This window comes from Hemiscyllium ocellatum (genome assembly GCF_020745735.1).
Source record: "Hemiscyllium ocellatum isolate sHemOce1 chromosome 27 unlocalized genomic scaffold, sHemOce1.pat.X.cur. SUPER_27_unloc_4, whole genome shotgun sequence".
Taxonomy (NCBI): Eukaryota; Metazoa; Chordata; class Chondrichthyes; order Orectolobiformes; family Hemiscylliidae; genus Hemiscyllium; species Hemiscyllium ocellatum.
This window is the reverse complement of record NW_026867509.1, coordinates 2169206-2187724: the sequence shown is the minus strand read 5'-3', so window position 1 is coordinate 2187724 and position 18519 is coordinate 2169206. Positions and strand designations below refer to the sequence as shown.

Sequence of the window (18519 nt, the reverse complement as noted above, 5' to 3'; positions counted from 1 at the left end):
TTGATGGGATATTGGCCGGGTGCTGGTTAGTGGGACTAGTTTGGATTGGGATATCTGGTCGGCATGGGTTGGACCGAACGTTTTTCCGTGCTGTACGTCTCTCTGACTCTGTGATCCATGGCTGTGCTATTTGAAAATAGATAGGGCATTTGAGACATTATCCTGCAGAAGGAGTTTTAAAACTCACTTCCTGAGACGGTAAGAATTCACCTGGAGGAACAGAAAGATAGAAAGTGAGAAAGGCAGGAATTATTAGACGAATATATGCTGATGCATAAGACAAGCCTTCAGCTGAATTTCGTCCTGTGAGGGATAGAAGTTGGGAGAAGCAGATAGCCTTGACTACTTAACCAAGAGAAGAGAGAACTAGTAAGATTTTAGCACAGGATAAAAAAAATGCCGAAGAGTATGGAAAGGAGGCGAAAGGCCTCAGATGGTTCCACTGTACTAAAGCGGGATATGTAAAGAAACAACACAGGGCAGTAATAATGGGCACTGTGGGAAAAGATGTGGTGAAAGAATCTAAGCCAGTGTCATTGGTGAAGGTAGTAAAGGATACCCCAAGAAGAGCCGAGCAGGTGCACGAGAGTGCACAACCTAGACAGGGGCTGAGTATGGAGTTAATACCTTATATCGACAAAGAAGTCGCCTCTGCGGGTAAAGTTTAATCAGAAAGAACAGGGGAAGAAGGAGAAGAAGATTAATTTTGAGAGATACAGGATCTAACCAGTCGCTGATTATAAGGGATGAGCACATACGCACTCTATCTAATTTGTTACCCGAGAATGTGATCATTTGTGTGATAGATGGACAGAAATTTCGCATTCCATTGTGTAAGCCCAGGTTGGAGACTGGGGAAGTTGCAGTGGGAGCAATTGAAAGAATGTCAGTTTCAATAAGTAAGTTTGTTCTTGGGAATGACTTGGCAAGATCTAAGGTGGGAGTGTTAGCCTTTGTTGTGGAGAAGCCCAAGAAGACCAAGAGACTGAAGACTTAAAACCCGAAATATCTTGGTATTTTCCCAGATTGTGTGGTAAACAGAGATCACTATCAAAACTCACAGCACGAAGTGAAAAATAAAGAAAAACACGAAGGAGTTGAGGTTCATTTAGTGGATCGCCGGTTGGAGGTAATGTTGCAGGGAAAACCTGAACAGGCAGAAGGTCAGACGGAGGTGTTTAGTTCTGAAAGGCAAAGAGATTGCAACAGCAAGACAAGATGATAAAAGATACCTATGTGAATGCGTACCCTGAAAAGGAGGCAGAGAATATTATACAGGGTTATTATTTGAAAGATGGAATCCTCAGACATAAATGGAGACCACGGCAGGTTAGTGCAGAGGACAAATTGGCCGAGGTGCACCAGATTGTGTTGCCGGTAGCATACAGACAGGAAATGTTACAGGGAGCACAAGAACTACCTGTTGCAGGTCACCTGGGGTACGAAAGATTCGGTCATGAAGTGAGAGGCCATTTGAAATTAATTAAGGAAACAATTGACAGGTCCAAAGTCGGAGATCTCACAATTAGATTATGTATCGGATGTGAGGGAGAGTTTAAATCACGTAGGTAGATTAGTTGAACAGCATCTAAAGATGGCACAGTGCACAACGGAGCACGTGGCAGATTAAAGCTTTGACACTCGGAAATTTTCCCAAGGGGATAATGTGTCAGTACTGTTACCAATGGTGGCAGATCCTTTCAAAGCCAGGTTTAGTCGTCCGTATCAAATTGAGAAAAAGTTGAGTCATTTGAACTATTCAGTAAAGATGCCAGATAGGAAAAAAGGTCATATGAAAACTTGAAACTGTATTACATGAGAGAGAGTGAACTGAAGAAACAGGTGTTAGTTACTGCCCCGCGGAATGAGAAATCAAATTCAGACGACATGGATTTTGATGTGGCTCAAAAGACTTTCAAAAATGACGCAGTCCTTGAGAAGTGGGATTGATTAGTTATCTCTCTGTCTCAGGAACATAGAATGGATTTGAAAGATCACCACTACATTATAAGGATATGTGTAAGAATCAGATGAGGAGGACTAATGCTATTGTACGTAAAGCAGACGTTGGGAATACTACTCCAATACAACAACACCCCTGTCGTCTTAATCTCTCAAAGTCAGACAGATCCAGTGGAGGTGGAGGCCATGCTCGACGAGAACATCTTCGAACCAAGCCAGAGCGAGTGGAGTTTGCTGATCATCTTAGTTCCCAAGCCGAAGGGACTCAAAGACTCTGCATGGATTATTGGAAGTTCAGTGCTGTTACAAAATCGGATTCATATCCAATTCCTAGATTGCAGGACTGTATCGAGAAATTTTGACAAGCCAGTTACATCACACAGTTGGACTTAATGCCTGGTTACTGGCAGGTACATTTATCAGAGTTGGCTGAAGAAATTTCTGCTTTTGTAAACTCAAATGGGCTATATCAATTTCAAGTGATGCTCTTTTGAATGAAGAACGCACCCGACACATTCCAAAGACCCATGAAGTGTTGTGGCTGGGTTAACAAACTGTGCAGTCGATTTGGACGATGTAGTGAACTGGAACCATTACATGGTACAGTCGGCAGAGCTCTTTGAACAACTACCAGAAACAAACCTGGTGAATAACCTAAATTAAACGGAATATGAAAGAAAACAGAGGTGACGTTCTTGGGACATAACATTGGTAATGGAAAGCTGACCCCATGGAACGCAACAAGAAGGCTATCGAGGAATTTTCACTACTACCCTTGAAGAAAGAGGCACTTCGATTCTTCAGACTCAGCAGATACTATTCGAAGTTTGTTCCAAACTTTAGCAGTATAAATGTACTGCTAACGCATTTCCTGAAGAAGAACGCAAAGTTTCGGTGGACAGAATCATGCCAGAAGAAATTCGATCATTTCAAATTGATATTAACCACCAAACCAGTTTTAGCTCGACCACACTGTTCAAAACAAAGTCGCCATTGATGCTAGTGACACTGGAGTTGAAGCTGTACTCCACGGGAAAATGAGGACGGGATTGTTTCATTTTTGAAGAAGATCAACATCCGCCAGAGGAAATGCTCCAAAATCGAAAAGGAACTTTTGAATTTGGTACTGTCCTTACAGCATTTTAATGTACATGTCACGAACAATGTGTCGGAGACGATTGTGTACATTGACCACAATCCGATTACATTCTTAGAACGTTTTGAAGGTAAGAATATGATGTCATTGGAGTCTTATGTTATGGACTTTTACTTTAAAAATTGGAGATGTCGCGTCAGAAGAATATAATTAAGGACTTTTAATCGTGGATTGAACAGATAGAGTTAAGATGAGATTTATCTTTGTTCAATGTTTTGTGTACGTGTATAGGTATAGGGAACAAATTAAGGTATCATTATATGAACGTTATCGGCATGTTAGGGTAATGTATTCTGAAGGTAAAAAACCTGAAGCCGTCTTTTTATTTTGATGGTTCATTTTATTCTTAAGGGAAGAGGTATTATGAAGATGTGGGTGTACTTTAAAATAGTTAAAAGCAGCAGATTTATCGATATAAGACCAAGTCTCCTCAATGAGGCACAAATGTATGTAACACTTAGTTGAACGACTTGATTATCGTGTTGCCTGGAGACAAAAACAAACTCGAATTTGGCCAATCAGGTTAAATTATACTCCGCAAAAAAAAAGCCAAATTCCAATCAGATTTGAATTAAGTATAGTGACAATCTTAAAGGCCAATGAGACAATCCAATACTCTGAGGAATATGATCAGAGGAACATTGAACGGTTGTGAGGACAATTGCCAAGTCCTAGCATGTAACAGACTGCGTGAAAAAGTAAAAACCTTAAAAATACCTTTTCAATTAGTAATCTTTGACGCAGGAATTCCTAACAAGGAATAAAGAAAGCACAGCAAGGCTCATAAAGAAGAACCTACAGCTGCCTAGTTTTGAGATAAGAAGTGCTATTTTGCAAGTCATCGTTGGGAGTTTTATTGGACTAATATTATAGAAGGGAAAGTAAACAATAGGTCAGAGAAGGAAATTGTAAATAGTGACGAGTTAATTTTTCTCTGTTATTCTATAAGAAATAAACTTGTTAATTTTAACTTTAAATAGTTCTTGGCCACTCGATAGTTTACAGATTACTACACGGGATAAATCTTTTCTGTGTCGTTGGCTTTAAATTAAGCAGGAGCGTTTACCCCAAGCCAGAACACGGAAACAGACACGTGTTCCCTATCATCCTTAATGAAGACAATTGCGTCGTTGCCTGGTGAATTTGTTACAAAAGACGTATTGCACGTAGCAGGTATTTTATTTATTACTTGCCTTTTGAAACATGCCGTAACTGTATTACAGCACCGAATTGCACGGATTCAATGTCACAAGATCAATTTAAATTAACTATTCAGAATGAGATATCATAAATCTGGGCTTCCGTTATTTGACAACCTAATCCACTACAAACATGTCTTTGTAAATCAGGTATCACCATGTAGGTCTGAAATATTTACTGGAACTATATAACACGAGAAGATGAGACAAGTCTCCAGTTTTAACAGGAAGGTGCGCTGAAACTTTAATGAATGTAAACAAACCCATTGCTTTCAATATTTCCGGCCTCCAGTTTTTCATATCTATACATCTTTGTGCCAGGGAGCCCACACATCTGCAGAAATATTGAGAACCCTGTCAAAAACCCTGCACTGAGAATTCCAGTCAGTGTCTATCAGAGGGCGCTTTCAAATCGATAAATTAAACAATTCTTCTGAAATGAAAACAGAGCATACTGAAGTGGCTGAGGAGGTCTAACACCATCTGTGGAGAGAGAAACAAAGTCAGCGTGTCGAGGCTGCTGATGTGCCTCGAAGCCATGGAAGACTGAAAGAATACTACCAGCGCCCCGACAATTTATGCCATGATTTCCTTCAATGTCTTTCAATGTATCTCGTTCAATCCCAGTGTCTTGTCAAATTTAAGTTTCAATAGTCTATCCAAGTATAGCCTTTTCTAAATTTTGAACTCTTTTGGTGAAACAATTTCGTCCTCTATCACAATGGCTGAGAAGGTAATCCCATCATTTGTAAATATAGGTGCAGTAGTATTAATTTTACACCTTATTCCTGCCCCCAACGTCCACGTGAAAATACCACTTTTCTGGCCTTTGGCTGTGCTCTGCATTTATAATGTCTTCGTTGGCCAGCATGGGAACTGATCCTTCGGTCGATCTTCCCTGTACTGACAAAATACAATAAGCTGGCATGATTCCATACATCAGTCCTGAACTGTTTATACACCAAGAGAAAACTTGGAGACTTGTTTCTGGTAGTTCCTCTTCGCTTTTCTATTTCGTGTGTGTATGTCCACATCAATATGTCTATGCTTGGGTGTTCAACTCTGCACGTAATGACATATGCTTAGACTGGAGGTTGAATGAATTATAGTGTCAAAACCTCTCTGCCTGATGCTTACTATTCCAACTAAAATAATGCAGTGTTACAACCTGCTGACGAATCTGTGCTATTGCACAGTAGCACTGTTATTAGGGCTCCTCTTGGCTTGTTTTTCTGTGGGGTGCCATTTTAGTTTTTAGGGATTCCTTTCCATGCTCACTGACTACATCATTTAATGATGCCATCAGCAAATAACAAAACTAAGGAAAGTACTTGCTCAACATCTGGTCTTCTGTTAGTTATCCAGTTATCTATTCACTATCAGATCACTGCAACGATGTAGTCTCTTGTTTCATTAAAATGTGGGACCTTATCAAACGTCGTCCGAAATTACAATTACATTATATCTCCTCATTTTGTTTTATTTTTCCTACCTCCATGCCGTCCACGAATTTCTTTAAATTTGTCAGGCATGAATTCCCCTTTAATGAAGACATAATAGGTGCAGAGTTATAGGAAGAGAAGGCAAGTGATATATTTATACGGTTAAGTGTACAATTCGGAGTTTAAAACGCATGATGATAGATAAAGTTCAGAATAAATACAGTAGTACAGGCAGTAGTGTAACAGACAGCATACTATAAAGGTTTAGATTGATGTGGGCCCCAGCGAAAGTACATCGTCATATGACTGTATACTATTTGTCAGTAAATATCACACTTCATTTGCAATGTTGAGCATTTCCAGAAGTGTTCAATTAATCACTAATCTGAATTTAATCTGGGTTGAGTATACATAAATAGCTTGATGCAGGAACTCATAAACTGAAGCAGGTATCCATGTTCCTGTTGAATAAAATACAACTGACTTTAATTGAAACCTGAAAAATAAGGTCCGTTTGGAATTCGGACATAGATGGTTGTTATGAAAAATTACGCACACTGTTAAGTGCATGAGTCAGAGGGAAGTGTGTCCGGGTGGTTTACTCTTCGGAGGGTCGGTTTGGACTTGTTGGGACGAAGGGCTGCTTCCCACACTGTAGGTAATCTAAACTGTAGGGACATTATGCCAATTCACCACAGGACAGTGGCTATGTCACATTCTAGTTAAGTTTGCATAATAATAACAATGATAATATTACGTCAGTAATTCACCTGCATTGTCAGTGACGGCCTTTAAATAGTCATGAAATTACGACAACAGTGTCATAATTTATTCAATATGTCTCTGTCCGCGTAAACGGTAGAAGTACATATATTTCGTCCTATTCTCGTAAAATCAGCGACACCGTTCAAACATTCAAATGGCAAAAGTCACAAGAAGATAGCATTAAGTCGAAGCTGAGAAAACACTTTGATAAAGTACTTTCTTCTTAACAAGAAGAAATTCCGCGTTTAAAGGAGTGCATTTATAACATTCATACCAAAAATAAACTCAATTGGCGAATTAATATCCTTACATTGGACAGTGATGATGTGAAACTGAATTCATGCCATGGAACGTAAAGAAAAAAAATCATGTTAAACTAGAACATACAGATGTGCTTCAGGTAAAATTGCAGCATTTCTAGAACCAAACAATGATCCTCTCACCTGCAAACTCTCGACAGTACTTTACCTGGCATTCCGTTAGCTCCTTGGATAGGAAAATAAATGGCAAATCCCACAAATGCTGGTGTTCTGTGCATTTTTAACAAAGGCTCTGAGTGTGCTGTGCAATGTCCTAAAATGTTCTCTATTATTCATAATACCAGGCTGCAGCGAGGCTATTAGTTGGTTTGATGATTTGAACTAATTACATTTGTTTCAGGTGACAAATAATTGCAGCTGCTGCTCGAATGAAGTTTTTGATTTGGAGGAATATCATGTTTTTCCTTCATGGGATTTGACAAAGTTGGATTTGAGAATTAAATAGAGTAATGATTATTCAAGTTATATGAGTAACACAACAACATATTATTTATAACTATACGTTAGAATCCTAGATTTTAGTGAGTAACTTTGTGGTTACATCTATTTAAAACCTAAATAATTTGGTAACAATTTACCATTGTCTGTCAAATGATGTGTTCTAGCTATTAGAGCCAATGCAAGTGTCTGGAGGCCAGAGAACAAACAAAGTTTATAGTTTAATACAAAGATAAAGTATTTTCCACAAAAAAGGCAACAGTTGTTGCTGAGAATTTGAATTTAAGCTGCTGACATATCAGTTTCATTGTTGGATTTAAAACGGTGGCCTTTAATGTCGAGATCGGATCAAAATTTAAACTTGTGCTGTCTTGTGCCAAAGATTAAAGAAGCGATAATATGAAGATTAACAGAAGACTGCAAAATGGCCTTCTGCAATAGCATCTAATTGCTCAGTCATTGTTTACACAAGAGTGTGCTTAACTCCTGTTTTAAACAATCCAACTATCAATGAAAGTTTAGCATGCAGATCTATTCTGAATAGTCGCATTCAGATATAATGTTCTGCAGATTGGCATCGACAGATTGGCAAGTTTTTTTTGCATAACCCAATGCTAAGATTGTCTGTGAGTACCTGTGAATATTGAACATCTTGAAGCATAGCTATCGCCTTCACACAGAGAATCACGACAGTGTGGAAACAGGCCCACAACGACTCTCAGCAAAGTAACCCACCCAGACAGATTCACCAACCTGATTACCTTATAATTACCCCTTGACCAATGGGCAATTTATCATTGCCAATTCGCCAAACCTTCACATGTTTGGATTGTGGGAGGAAACTGCAGCGCACAGAGAAAATCCATGCAAATACGGGGAAAATATGCACACTCCACATTGACAGTCAATTGAGATTAGTATCGAACCGAGTCCCTGGCGGCAATGCTAACCACTGAGCCACCGTGATACCTGCAGAACAATGCAGTCCGGATTACTGAAATTCAGTTCAGTGAGGTAAATGTCACCTGGATCTGAGTATAGAGAAAATGTGACATAAGTGACTCTCAAGAAAAAGATGCCGAGTAAGCTGATTAACATCAAAACAAAGGACAAGACGAATGCAGGTAGGTTCAGCAATTGCAGAAAGATCTAAAAAAAAACAAATCAATGTACATAAATATTTGAAGTTGTCCGATAGGGTAGAAAGAATAAAAAAGAAGTACATTATCTAAATGGCAAGAGTTGCAGAGCTCTGAGATGCAGAAGGGTGTCACAGTCCATGAAGAATGGCAGATTAGGAATGACGTGCAGGAAATAATTAGGAAAATTGATAGAATATTTTCATTTTTGTCCAATGGATCTCATAGAGCAATAGATTCATGTTTTGTTACTCGACCAGAGACGGCTATTCAACAGCTTAGTGTCAAACTCATGAAACTTTCGCACATAACCTGCGCACTTTTCTGATATACAAAAGAAAGGCTACTGCAAACAAATACGGAGGTAGGGCATTGAGGGTGCGTTAGAGGTTTGAATCAGGAATTGGCTGGCTGGAAGAAGACAGAGGGTAGTAGTTGATGGTAAAGGTTCATCTTTGAGTGCAGTTACTAGCGGTTTTCGGCAAGGATCTGTTTTGGGATCATTCCTGTTTGTCATTTTCATAAATGACCTGGAGGAGGGGCTAGAAGGTTGGGTGAGCAAGTTTGCGGATGATACAAAAGTCGGTGGAGTTGTTGACAGTGACGAATGATGTGGCAGGTTACAGCGGGATATAGATAAGCTGTAGAGCTGGGCAGAAAGGTGGCAAATGGAGTTCAATGTAGGGAAATGTGAAGTGATTCACTTTGGTAAGAGGAACAAGAAGGTGGAGCACTGGGCTAATGGTCGGATACTTGGTAGTGTGGATGAGCAGAGGGATCTTGGTGTCCATGTACACAGATCTCTGAAAGTTGCCATTCAGGTAAATAGTGCTGTGAAGAAGGCATATGGCTTTTATTGGTAGAGGAATTGAGTTCCGGAGTCCTGAGGTCATGTTGCAGTTGTATAAGTTTCTGGTGCGGCCGCATCTGGAGTATTACGTGCAGTTTTGGTCGCCATACCATAGGAAGGATGTGGAGGCATTGGAACCGGGTGCAGAGGAGGTTTATCAAAATGTTGTCTGGTATGGTAGGAAGATCATATGAGGAAAGGCTGAGGCACTTGGGGCTGTTTTCATTGGAGAAAAGAAGGTTTAAGAGTGACTTGACAGAGGTGTACAAGATGATTAGGGGTTTAGATAGGGTTGACCATGAGAACCTTTTTCCATGTATGGAGTCAGCTATTACGAGGGGGCATAGCTTTAAATTAAGGGGAGGTAGGTGTAGCGCAGATGTTAGGGGTAGATTCTTTACTCAGCGAGTCGTGAGTCCATGGAATGTCCTGCCAGTAACAGTAGTGGACTCTCCCTCTTTATGGGCATTTAAACGGGCATTGGATAGGCATATGGAGGATAATGGGCTAGTGGAGGTTAAGTTGGCTTGGGTCGGCGCAACATCGAGGGTCGAAGGGTCTGTACTGCGCTGTATTTTTCTATGTTCTATGTTAATATCCAATGCCCTCTCTAGTATCTGAATTAAAACTGTCTGTAGCCTCTTCTAGGCTTTTCATCCATAAACATATGGCTCATTGTGTGAAAAAGAGCTTATGTCATCCTTTTTTGCAATGCTTCTTCCGGAATATTACAAGATTAGAATATCATTTTATTGTCACGTGCACATTGCAAGAGTACAGTGAAAATCATTTGCAATGGCTGTCTTCCTATGACGAAATATTAGAGGTACACGTTTTCAGTACAAATCTTTAATACAACAGTCAAATACAAGTAATTGCATTATTATACCAAGTTGAAGAACACGTTTAAAAATATAAGTAGACATTATGTCACAACAGCTCACCACAGTGTCTCTGTATGTGGTTGGACCTAACGCACCAGATCTCAGTCCACCATCCACCAGCAATCCTCGCTCTGCTCTAAGCCACAGTTCATTACATATCGGCATTGAACTGTTCCAGAGTAATTCATGGACTGCTTCCTCCGTACCAGTGTCTGCCTGTGACTCACTGCCCATACAGTGCTCTGTGGCTGGTTGCTGGCGTGCTCCTGTAGGACTGCTTCCACGTACTGTTCTGTTCCCCTGCTTCAAAACCGACAAACCTTACGCAGTTCCAGAGATCGTGGCCCATTTGCCGCTTCGGGGCTATTGGTTCATACTGTTCTCTGGGGCTAGTGGCCCACGTACTGTTAAATCTGTGTCTGCTGGCTATCGAATATTTTAGGAGTGGGAACACTTTCTCACATTCTATTCTGAACAGAAACTTATTCAGAAAGTTCTGCTTCAGATTCACATTTATTTGTGTGAACGCAACTGTCATTCTATGCACTGTACTGAACTCTTTAGTTCAGAAGAGTGAGAATGTATTGAAAGCAGTACACCGAAATTTTACTGAAGCAATGTCTCGAATGGTTGACTTGCGAAGTCAGCATGAACAGTTGAGACTTGTTCATTGGAGGCCAGAAGAGAAAGAGTCCATTTCACTCGCAAATATAAGACCTTGGGAGGTTTTCACAAGTCAAGTATATAAAGAATGTTCTATTCTCTCGGCGAATCTTGAAATCGGAATCCCAGGTGAATGATGAGGATTCAATCATTTACTGCACAGATAAAGATGATTTATTTCCTCGCAGAGGTCTGTGAGGTTTTGGAACTCTCTTTCTCTACAGGCACTACAGCAGGTATATGAATATTTTGAGGCAAATTTAAATACATTTTTGCTTTTGAAAAAGCATGGATCTTAATTGTCAGTCGATGGGATTGCGGAGGATTCAGATAAATCTTGGACTTTTTAAACGTCACGACAGGCTTGAATTGATGAATCCAACTGTCAAATTGTACATTGATATGAAACCCTTCATAAAATGAATACTTGAAGATGTTTCCAAACAGTGTTTCATGATGTTGACAATTCGACTGAGTTATCTCACATGTGAACCTAAGACTCAGAGGTCAGACAGATACGGATTGACTGAGTCCAAGGCGCTCTCCTCCTGATTATATATTGTACCAAAATCATGCCAATCAGTTCAGGGGAATACTAATGACTCCGTGTTAGTAATGGAATGTAGCGAGTGGGGTTTCCAGATTGTGAAATATATCGCGAGTCCCTGGACCAACATTTCAAGCTCAAAGAAAAGCACAAATGAAACCAGATGACCAACTTTCCCGCTCAGCTCTCTGGGTGGACGTAGATGCAGCCTCTACTCACACAACAGTTTCCAACCCCACCCCCTGTACGTCAGTGTAACGTTGGCAATGATTTCACATCCGGATCAAGAACAGCTGCATCTGCATGTTAACTTGATCATTCTGCTTCATTTTAGTCCAGCTCTGAGCTGCCTTCTCCCAGAGGAGCAGTCAGCTTCCAGACTGCATGAAACATCTGCTACACCAGGCAGCAGCACGATGGGAGCTATACTTGTCCTTTTACTGTGTACCTATACACTCGGTTAGTACGGATCCAACAATCCAACATGGTGCACAATTAGTACAAAGCTTCCCGAATCCATGAAAAAAAAATCGGCATTGCCTCTGGTTCAGTTCCTTTGTGCGGACTAATATCTCTCCGTTTAATTTCCAGAATCCTTTTGTCAGTCAGTGGTACAGTCCCCACCAGCGGACATCAAGAAAGAGTGCCAGTCTTTCAGCATCGACTGCGTTTTCTACGGTGGCTTCTTTGCACGTCCTTTAGAGCGGGGGGAGTTCTTCAAACAAACAGAGACTGGAGCAAAACGAGAGCGGATCTTGTCAGGAGGACGGTTTGTTGTGAGGACGAACACAGCAGAAAAGACATTTTCGCTGCAGGTTCAGGATGTGAATGTTAAAGACACTGCCACATATTATTGTAAAGCCTGGTATAGAGATAGCACACAGTGATTTGACCCGGCCTCCCACCATACCAAAAAACTCTCCGCATGTTATCACAGATGTAAATGAAATTCCGAAGCCCTTTAGCCTTGAACTCCCCACGTCTCCATCTCTGACCACCAACTCCACAGTCCGGTTTATACCAAAACTAGGTTGTCGCTGTTATCATTTTGAGTTTTGTTAATGCTGAAAACGTTCGTTAGTGATGTCTTTTGTTTGATCGCTGTTAATTAATCCGTGTTGGGAATGACTGATCCCTCTTAAGCGTCACTAATAACAGATGGGATCCAATTCTGATGCTGGGACCTGCAGCCGCTTTTAAAACAAAAAAAATTCGCTTCTGATTCATACCGAGAGATTTGATGCTGACTAGAAACATTGTGTGACTACTGGGATTACACGGTGAATGAGACCTAAACAAATATCATGTCCAATTACAATCAATGTTCTGTGGCACGTCGCTCCGTATGCATTAGAAGAAATTGGCGTCCTGGTTTGGTTTTATTGTACTTTCTGACTTCTATTCTGGATCTTTTGAATTGCACTCAATTTTTGAGAAGAGCTAATCTCCAGTTCAGGTTATTGTGCCTTGTCTCTGAGATTTTCGAATTTCCTCAAGGACAACTTGAACTGACGTATTATATCCAAATTGGAATTGAGTGTACTGACTCAAAGCAACTCGATAATGAGGTAGAACCGAGTGATGATTTTTACCCCAGAGATTGGTGTATCAGTAGTTTTTTTGCAAAGGTGTGACCGAGAACCTTGTCACTGTGGTACTCCGACGAAGCAGTGGATGGATCCGGGACAATGGTGACTGTCACAGCTGGTAAGTGAATTCAAAACAGACCGTGTTCAACACTGTGCAGGAAACTACTTACTGTAGTTGTATTCTTGTGATCTATATTCCCTCAACATAACTTCATTTAAAATAAACATTTTTCTAAGGTAAGTTTTCATTGCAATTTTAGATCTGAGAGCAGAATTAGCAGTATGAGTCAGGGCTGAGAGTAAAACCCGAGACAAGAGACAATAGGTTTGGTTGACCTGATCTGTATCATTCTTATTAAAAAAAAAGGACATAAGATAATGCAAGCATAATCCCAGTCTCTCACTCTCAATGTTAATTGTTATAAATGGATTCAGGTTATCAAACTGCTAAGCCCCAAGCCCACATGTTGAATTGGATGTTACTGCGAACAAAGTAGCTGTCTTATGTGCAAAGGATTTTTGTCTGATCCTGGCAATGGGAATGAGGAATCAGGAAAGAGCACCTTGTTGTACAATGATTTGTCTGAGACCTGGAGTGGCACAAAGCCGAGAACATGTTAGAGCAGGCTACAGATTTCCTAGATTTAGTCCTGGCAGAATTTTACAATTGGGCAGTCAGTGACTGAATTTAATTTTATCCTTTCTGATGTTTCTTTCTGTTGCCTAAATATTCGCATTAATTTCATCCCTTGCCTCCCTTAGAAAGAAACGAATAACTTCAGGCACCCACCCATCGTAAATGTTAATATTTGAAATGCTGATGGTGGCTCTTTTCGACTGGGATCTCGAATTTCCTGGCAAAGCACGAACAACCAAATTAGAAACGAATGCAACTTTCCCTTTGTGTTCAACTTTTCAATTAATAGAAAGCAGACAATCAACGCAGTATTTAACAGTTTGACTCGAATCTAGATAATGACTGATTTTGATAAACTGGCTCGTTTCAATCTGATAATTCATGGTCTTTTCTGACTTTCGCACTCAAGGACCCCTCCAAGTGATGTCTGGTTTTAAGATGTTGCCCGATTTGTCACTGTAGACGTCTCCAAAGTCCTTCTTTAATAACGACATTTTTTTCCAGGTTGATTTCATGCCACCCTTGAACAACCCTCTTATACAACTGAACTCGTTAATTTAACAGTCGTGGAAACAAGAGACATAACTATCCACTGTCTGTTGAGTCAGTCTAAATGCAGAGGCGAAGTAACCTTTAATATCAGTGGGTTGCTAAGGCCTTGTGTTTCGTTTTGCTTCTTCCTTTCACAGTAAGCGGATCTATTTTTCGATCAGAGGGTGGTGGTGCAGTGTTGCTCTGAGATCTGTGGGACTGTGACCAGCGGTGTGTCACAAGGATCGGTGCTGGGTGAACTGATTTTTGAATTTGAATAACGGAAGTCTAGTTAATAAGATTCCAAGTGACGCCAAAGTTGGTGATATAGTAGACAAAATAAGTTACCTCAGAATACAACTGGATCTTGGTCAGATGGTTGATGGATTGTGGAATGGCAAACAGTGTTTCGAATCGATGAAAAATGAGATGCAACCTTTTTTTAGGGCAAATAAGGGCAGACATCTACATTTAGTGGTAAGGACCTAGTGAGCCTTGACAAATAAAGAGGTGTAATGCAGTTTCTTCGTAATTGGAGTAGCAGGTAGACAGTATAGTGAAAAAGGAGTTTCCGAAGGTTCCCATTCTTTGTCAGTGCATTAAATATAGCACGTAGGACGGTCACGTTGCACCTGAACAGGACATTGGATAGGCCATTCGTATACTGCGTTCAATTCTGGTATCCCTGCTATAAGAAAGATATTGTGAAACTTAAAAGGGAATCAGAAGATATTTGCACGTATGTTCCGAGAGTTTGAGGCAAAAGCGGACACATAATGCACTGAGTTTTTTTTCTCCCTAGAGATTCAGAATCTGTGTTGTGACATGACAGAAGTTTACAAAATGATGAACAGAATAGATAAAGTGAATAGTCAATACCTTTTCCACTGCGTGAGGAAGTCGAAAATTAGAGAGCATCGCTTTCATGCGAGGTGGGAGATTTATATCGGACATAAACGTTAACTTTCTCATGTTGAGTGTGGAGTGCTTTTGGAATGAACTGCCACAGCAAGGAACAGACACAGTTACAATTGCAACATTTGAAAGTCAACAGGATAGGCATTTGAATAGGAAGGCTGACGTGGGATGTGGGATAAATGCTGGCAAATGGGACTAGATTAATTGAAGATTCCTGGTCTTCATGGACGACTTGGTCTGATCGGTCTGTTTCCATGCTACACATCTCTTTGAATCTATGATGCTGAACTTCAATTGCAAACCCTGGTTCACAGTTATCGATAGTATTAAAGGGGGTTGTGTTACATTAACCATATAGCGAAACCAAATGCATGTGGAGATTGGTCCAATTGTATATCACTCAATGCGAAAGCGCCTTACAATACATGAAGCGCCAAGACAATAGATAGATATATTCAGGGGAATTTATTTGAACTGAGACAGTTCAGAATATGAAGCTGGCTGACAAGTGGAGTGGTTGGAACGAATGGTTCATTATGGTGATGGCGTCATTGCAAAATAGAGAAAGAAAACTGGAAGGGAATGGAAGGAAACGGGAATCAGTTAGAAACGTGTTAGTTACAGTTCGGGAGGGAGAAGGCATTTGGAATGCACAAAAACAGATGCAGTCAATTGCCCTGAATGGACTATTCTTGATCTGATGTCTCCATGTGATGCAAATTTCAGAGAACACCTTGCCAGTAATCGTGTAGAACTGTTCATCAATGGAGTGAAGCACTTGAAATTGTCAGATATCCTGATAATCTAGTTCTCAGTGACAGAAAATCTACTGTGTAAGTGGCAATGCCTGAACCCAAATGTCAATTGTGCGACTTTGGGACCAATTCACAGGATGGGAAACAGCAAGCCAATGTCACAAAATGAGAGTTATAGATTTTGAAATGAAATTATTTGAAGCAATTATCAGAGAAGTGAAATCAAGCGAGATTAGTTCCCTGGTATATGGAAAGACGAATAGTTCCAAAGTTAGCCTGGTGCTACAGTGTGGTTATGGAATGTTGCAGAACGTTGACATACAGGCATAAAATAATGAAACTGTCGTGATAAATTGCAAAATAATGCAATCAGTCTCATAAGCTGTACTAAGAGGGGCATTCAGTCCAAAAGCAAATAGACTGTTAAATCTGAAGAACACGCTTTGAAATCGACGAGAACATTGTATTAGTTAGTGGGAAACGTCATTTTGGACGGATGGGAAGGCAGGAGAGAGCATGCAGAAACATGTACATGAATTATTTCATGGTACAAGGACTTTGGAGCTGGAGATGGATTGAAGATGTTCTGTCTACTTTTCTTCAAGATGTGAAGTGTGAAAAAAAATCGAGAACAAAGAACAATACAGCACAAGATCAGGGCCTTCATTTCTCTGAGTTTCCATTGACACATTTTCCCTTCCATACCACAACTTTCTCCACACATGATCTGTATCTTTTCATTCCCTTCCTTTCAGTGTATTCGTCCAGGTACTTGTTGAAATCTGCTACTGTGCCTGCTTACATCGTCTCCTTTTGCAACGCCTTCTGGCCACTCCCCTCTCTTTGTGTGAAAAACTTGGATCGCGTACCTCTTCTATGATCTCCCGCCTCGCACCTTGAACCTGTTTCGCCGTGGAATTCATCCCTCCACCCTGGGAAAAAAAAACTCATACTTTCCATCCTCTTCATGCAATTCACAATCTTACAGGCGTCTGTCAGATCGCCCTGCAATCTCCTGCGTTCCTGTGACAACAAACCCATTCTACCCAAACATTTTTCACAGGTAAAATCCTCCATACCAGGGAAGTCCTGTCGAACAGTTTTAGTATGGGCCCAAAACCATTCGCTTCCTCCATACTTAATGAAGTTAATCAAATTCATGAACAGTGTGAACAGAGCAGATAGTGTCAAACTGCTCCAATTGGTGGAAAGCTCCAGAACTGAAACAAACACATTGAATAGATAAAAGAATCAATGACGACTTAAGCAAAATGAATTTAATTTCAATGTTTGTGATGTATAATGTAATTCCTGAGACTGCAAGAAAGGCAAACTTGGCCAAGGTGTTCTAGAGGAAATTGCATAATTATCTAAGAAGGAAGTGTGTGTCAGCCGCTGGCAGAGAGTGGGAAGTGGTAGTCGTTGAATTCCTCATTCAGAGACACAGTATGTGCACGTCAGACCGAATGATCTTCTGCTGTGCCAGTACTGTTCTTAATTATCTTCCCGAATACTGTGGCCTACAGATACTTACCGTTCATCTAGGTCAATAACTGCTGATGAGTTTTATGACGTTCTGTTGGATCTTACTGACCATAAAGATGTAACATGGCGGGGGTAATTGTCTGTTATGTAAATCTGCAGAGTGAACATCTGAGTGAAGAGGAGCATGAACTATTTTTTTTCCCAGATGTACATTTAACAGAAATACAGAAGAAGATTTTTAATAAAATCGATTGAAGCAGACAACACAGTATCGGTAGTGCATGTGTAGATTCTTCAAATAAAACCAATTCCTCCCATTCTGTAGTTTTTGCCCGTTCTCCTGGGATCCTTCCCTGTTGCAGTTCATTTGCAAACTCCGTTTGAAATTTAGTCTTAATTCTGAATTCTTATCATGCATTCTGATGTTTGAATCTGGTAATAACAACGCACTCTGCCAACAGCAAGAAATTGCAGCATCTGGATATTAATTTGTTAATTATGATGAAGACCGTGTCAAAGCTGTGTTAAATTAAGAAAAAATCTCTTAATGACAGAAATGTTTGCACGATTTCCAGGTTTCCAGCACAACCAGTGCTCTAAAACCATTTTTCTTAATATGTTCTCCAGATTCCCCGTCCCTGGTGTCTCACAGCCCTACTGTCAAAACCTCAGTTGCAGTTGACACCATTACTTTAAGCTGTAAATATTCAGGATTCTGTCAGTACACAGTTTACTGGTACCGTCATGCCCCAGGACAGGCTCTGGAATACCTGCTTCAGAGATACACTTCAGGACAGCAGAATAACAAAAATGCAGCTGGAGGAAGAATTTCTGCTGATATTGACTCTGCAGCGAAAATTACTCGTTTATATATCGCCACAATACAACAAAGTGACTCTGCTGTGTATTACTGTGCACTGAGTCGGCGCTCAGCATACACTATGATCCAAATGACGGAGAGAACTGTACAAAAACGTAACCAGACTAACGATTAGGACACAGTGACACAGAACACAGACAGAGCTGTACAAAAACCTGAACGTCCTGACGATTGCAGCAACAGCAATACAGAGAACAGAGACAGCTGTACAAACAAATGAAGTGGTTTGCAGTTGAGGGATATGGGAAACTTGAAATCTCGGACTGCAGCATAGAAACTTCATTCATTGTGTGGTAATCCATCGTACAGAATGGAAAGATTATAATTTTATGAATGAGTTTGTGATTTCCTGAAAATTA

The 18519-nt window shown here is 40.4% G+C and overlaps 1 protein-coding gene across 1 annotated transcript; it reads left to right on the top strand.

The window, feature by feature from the left end:
- The first annotated feature begins 488 nt into the window (after positions 1 to 488).
- LOC132808262 (uncharacterized) lies at positions 489 to 18275 on the top strand. The gene is made up of 6 exons (XM_060822078.1): positions 489 to 657; positions 1026 to 1129; positions 3101 to 3188; positions 11957 to 12248; positions 13005 to 13072; positions 17908 to 18275. Exons 1-6 carry the CDS (start codon positions 489 to 491, stop codon positions 18273 to 18275), a joined length of 1089 nt encoding a protein of 362 aa, XP_060678061.1.
- Positions 18276 to 18519: the final 244 nt, after the last annotated feature.

Coding starts and splice junctions, on each gene's coding strand:
- LOC132808262 (XM_060822078.1), top strand. CDS start 489: ATGGGCACTGTGGGAAAAGATGTGGTGAAAGAATCTAAGCCAGTGTCA. Junction 1,130..3,100: donor TAGTGGATCGCCGGTTGGAG/GTAATGTTGCAG, acceptor CTGTCCTTACAG/CATTTTAATGTACATGTCAC. Junction 13,073..17,907: donor AATGGTGACTGTCACAGCTG/GTAAGTGAATTC, acceptor TATGTTCTCCAG/ATTCCCCGTCCCTGGTGTCT.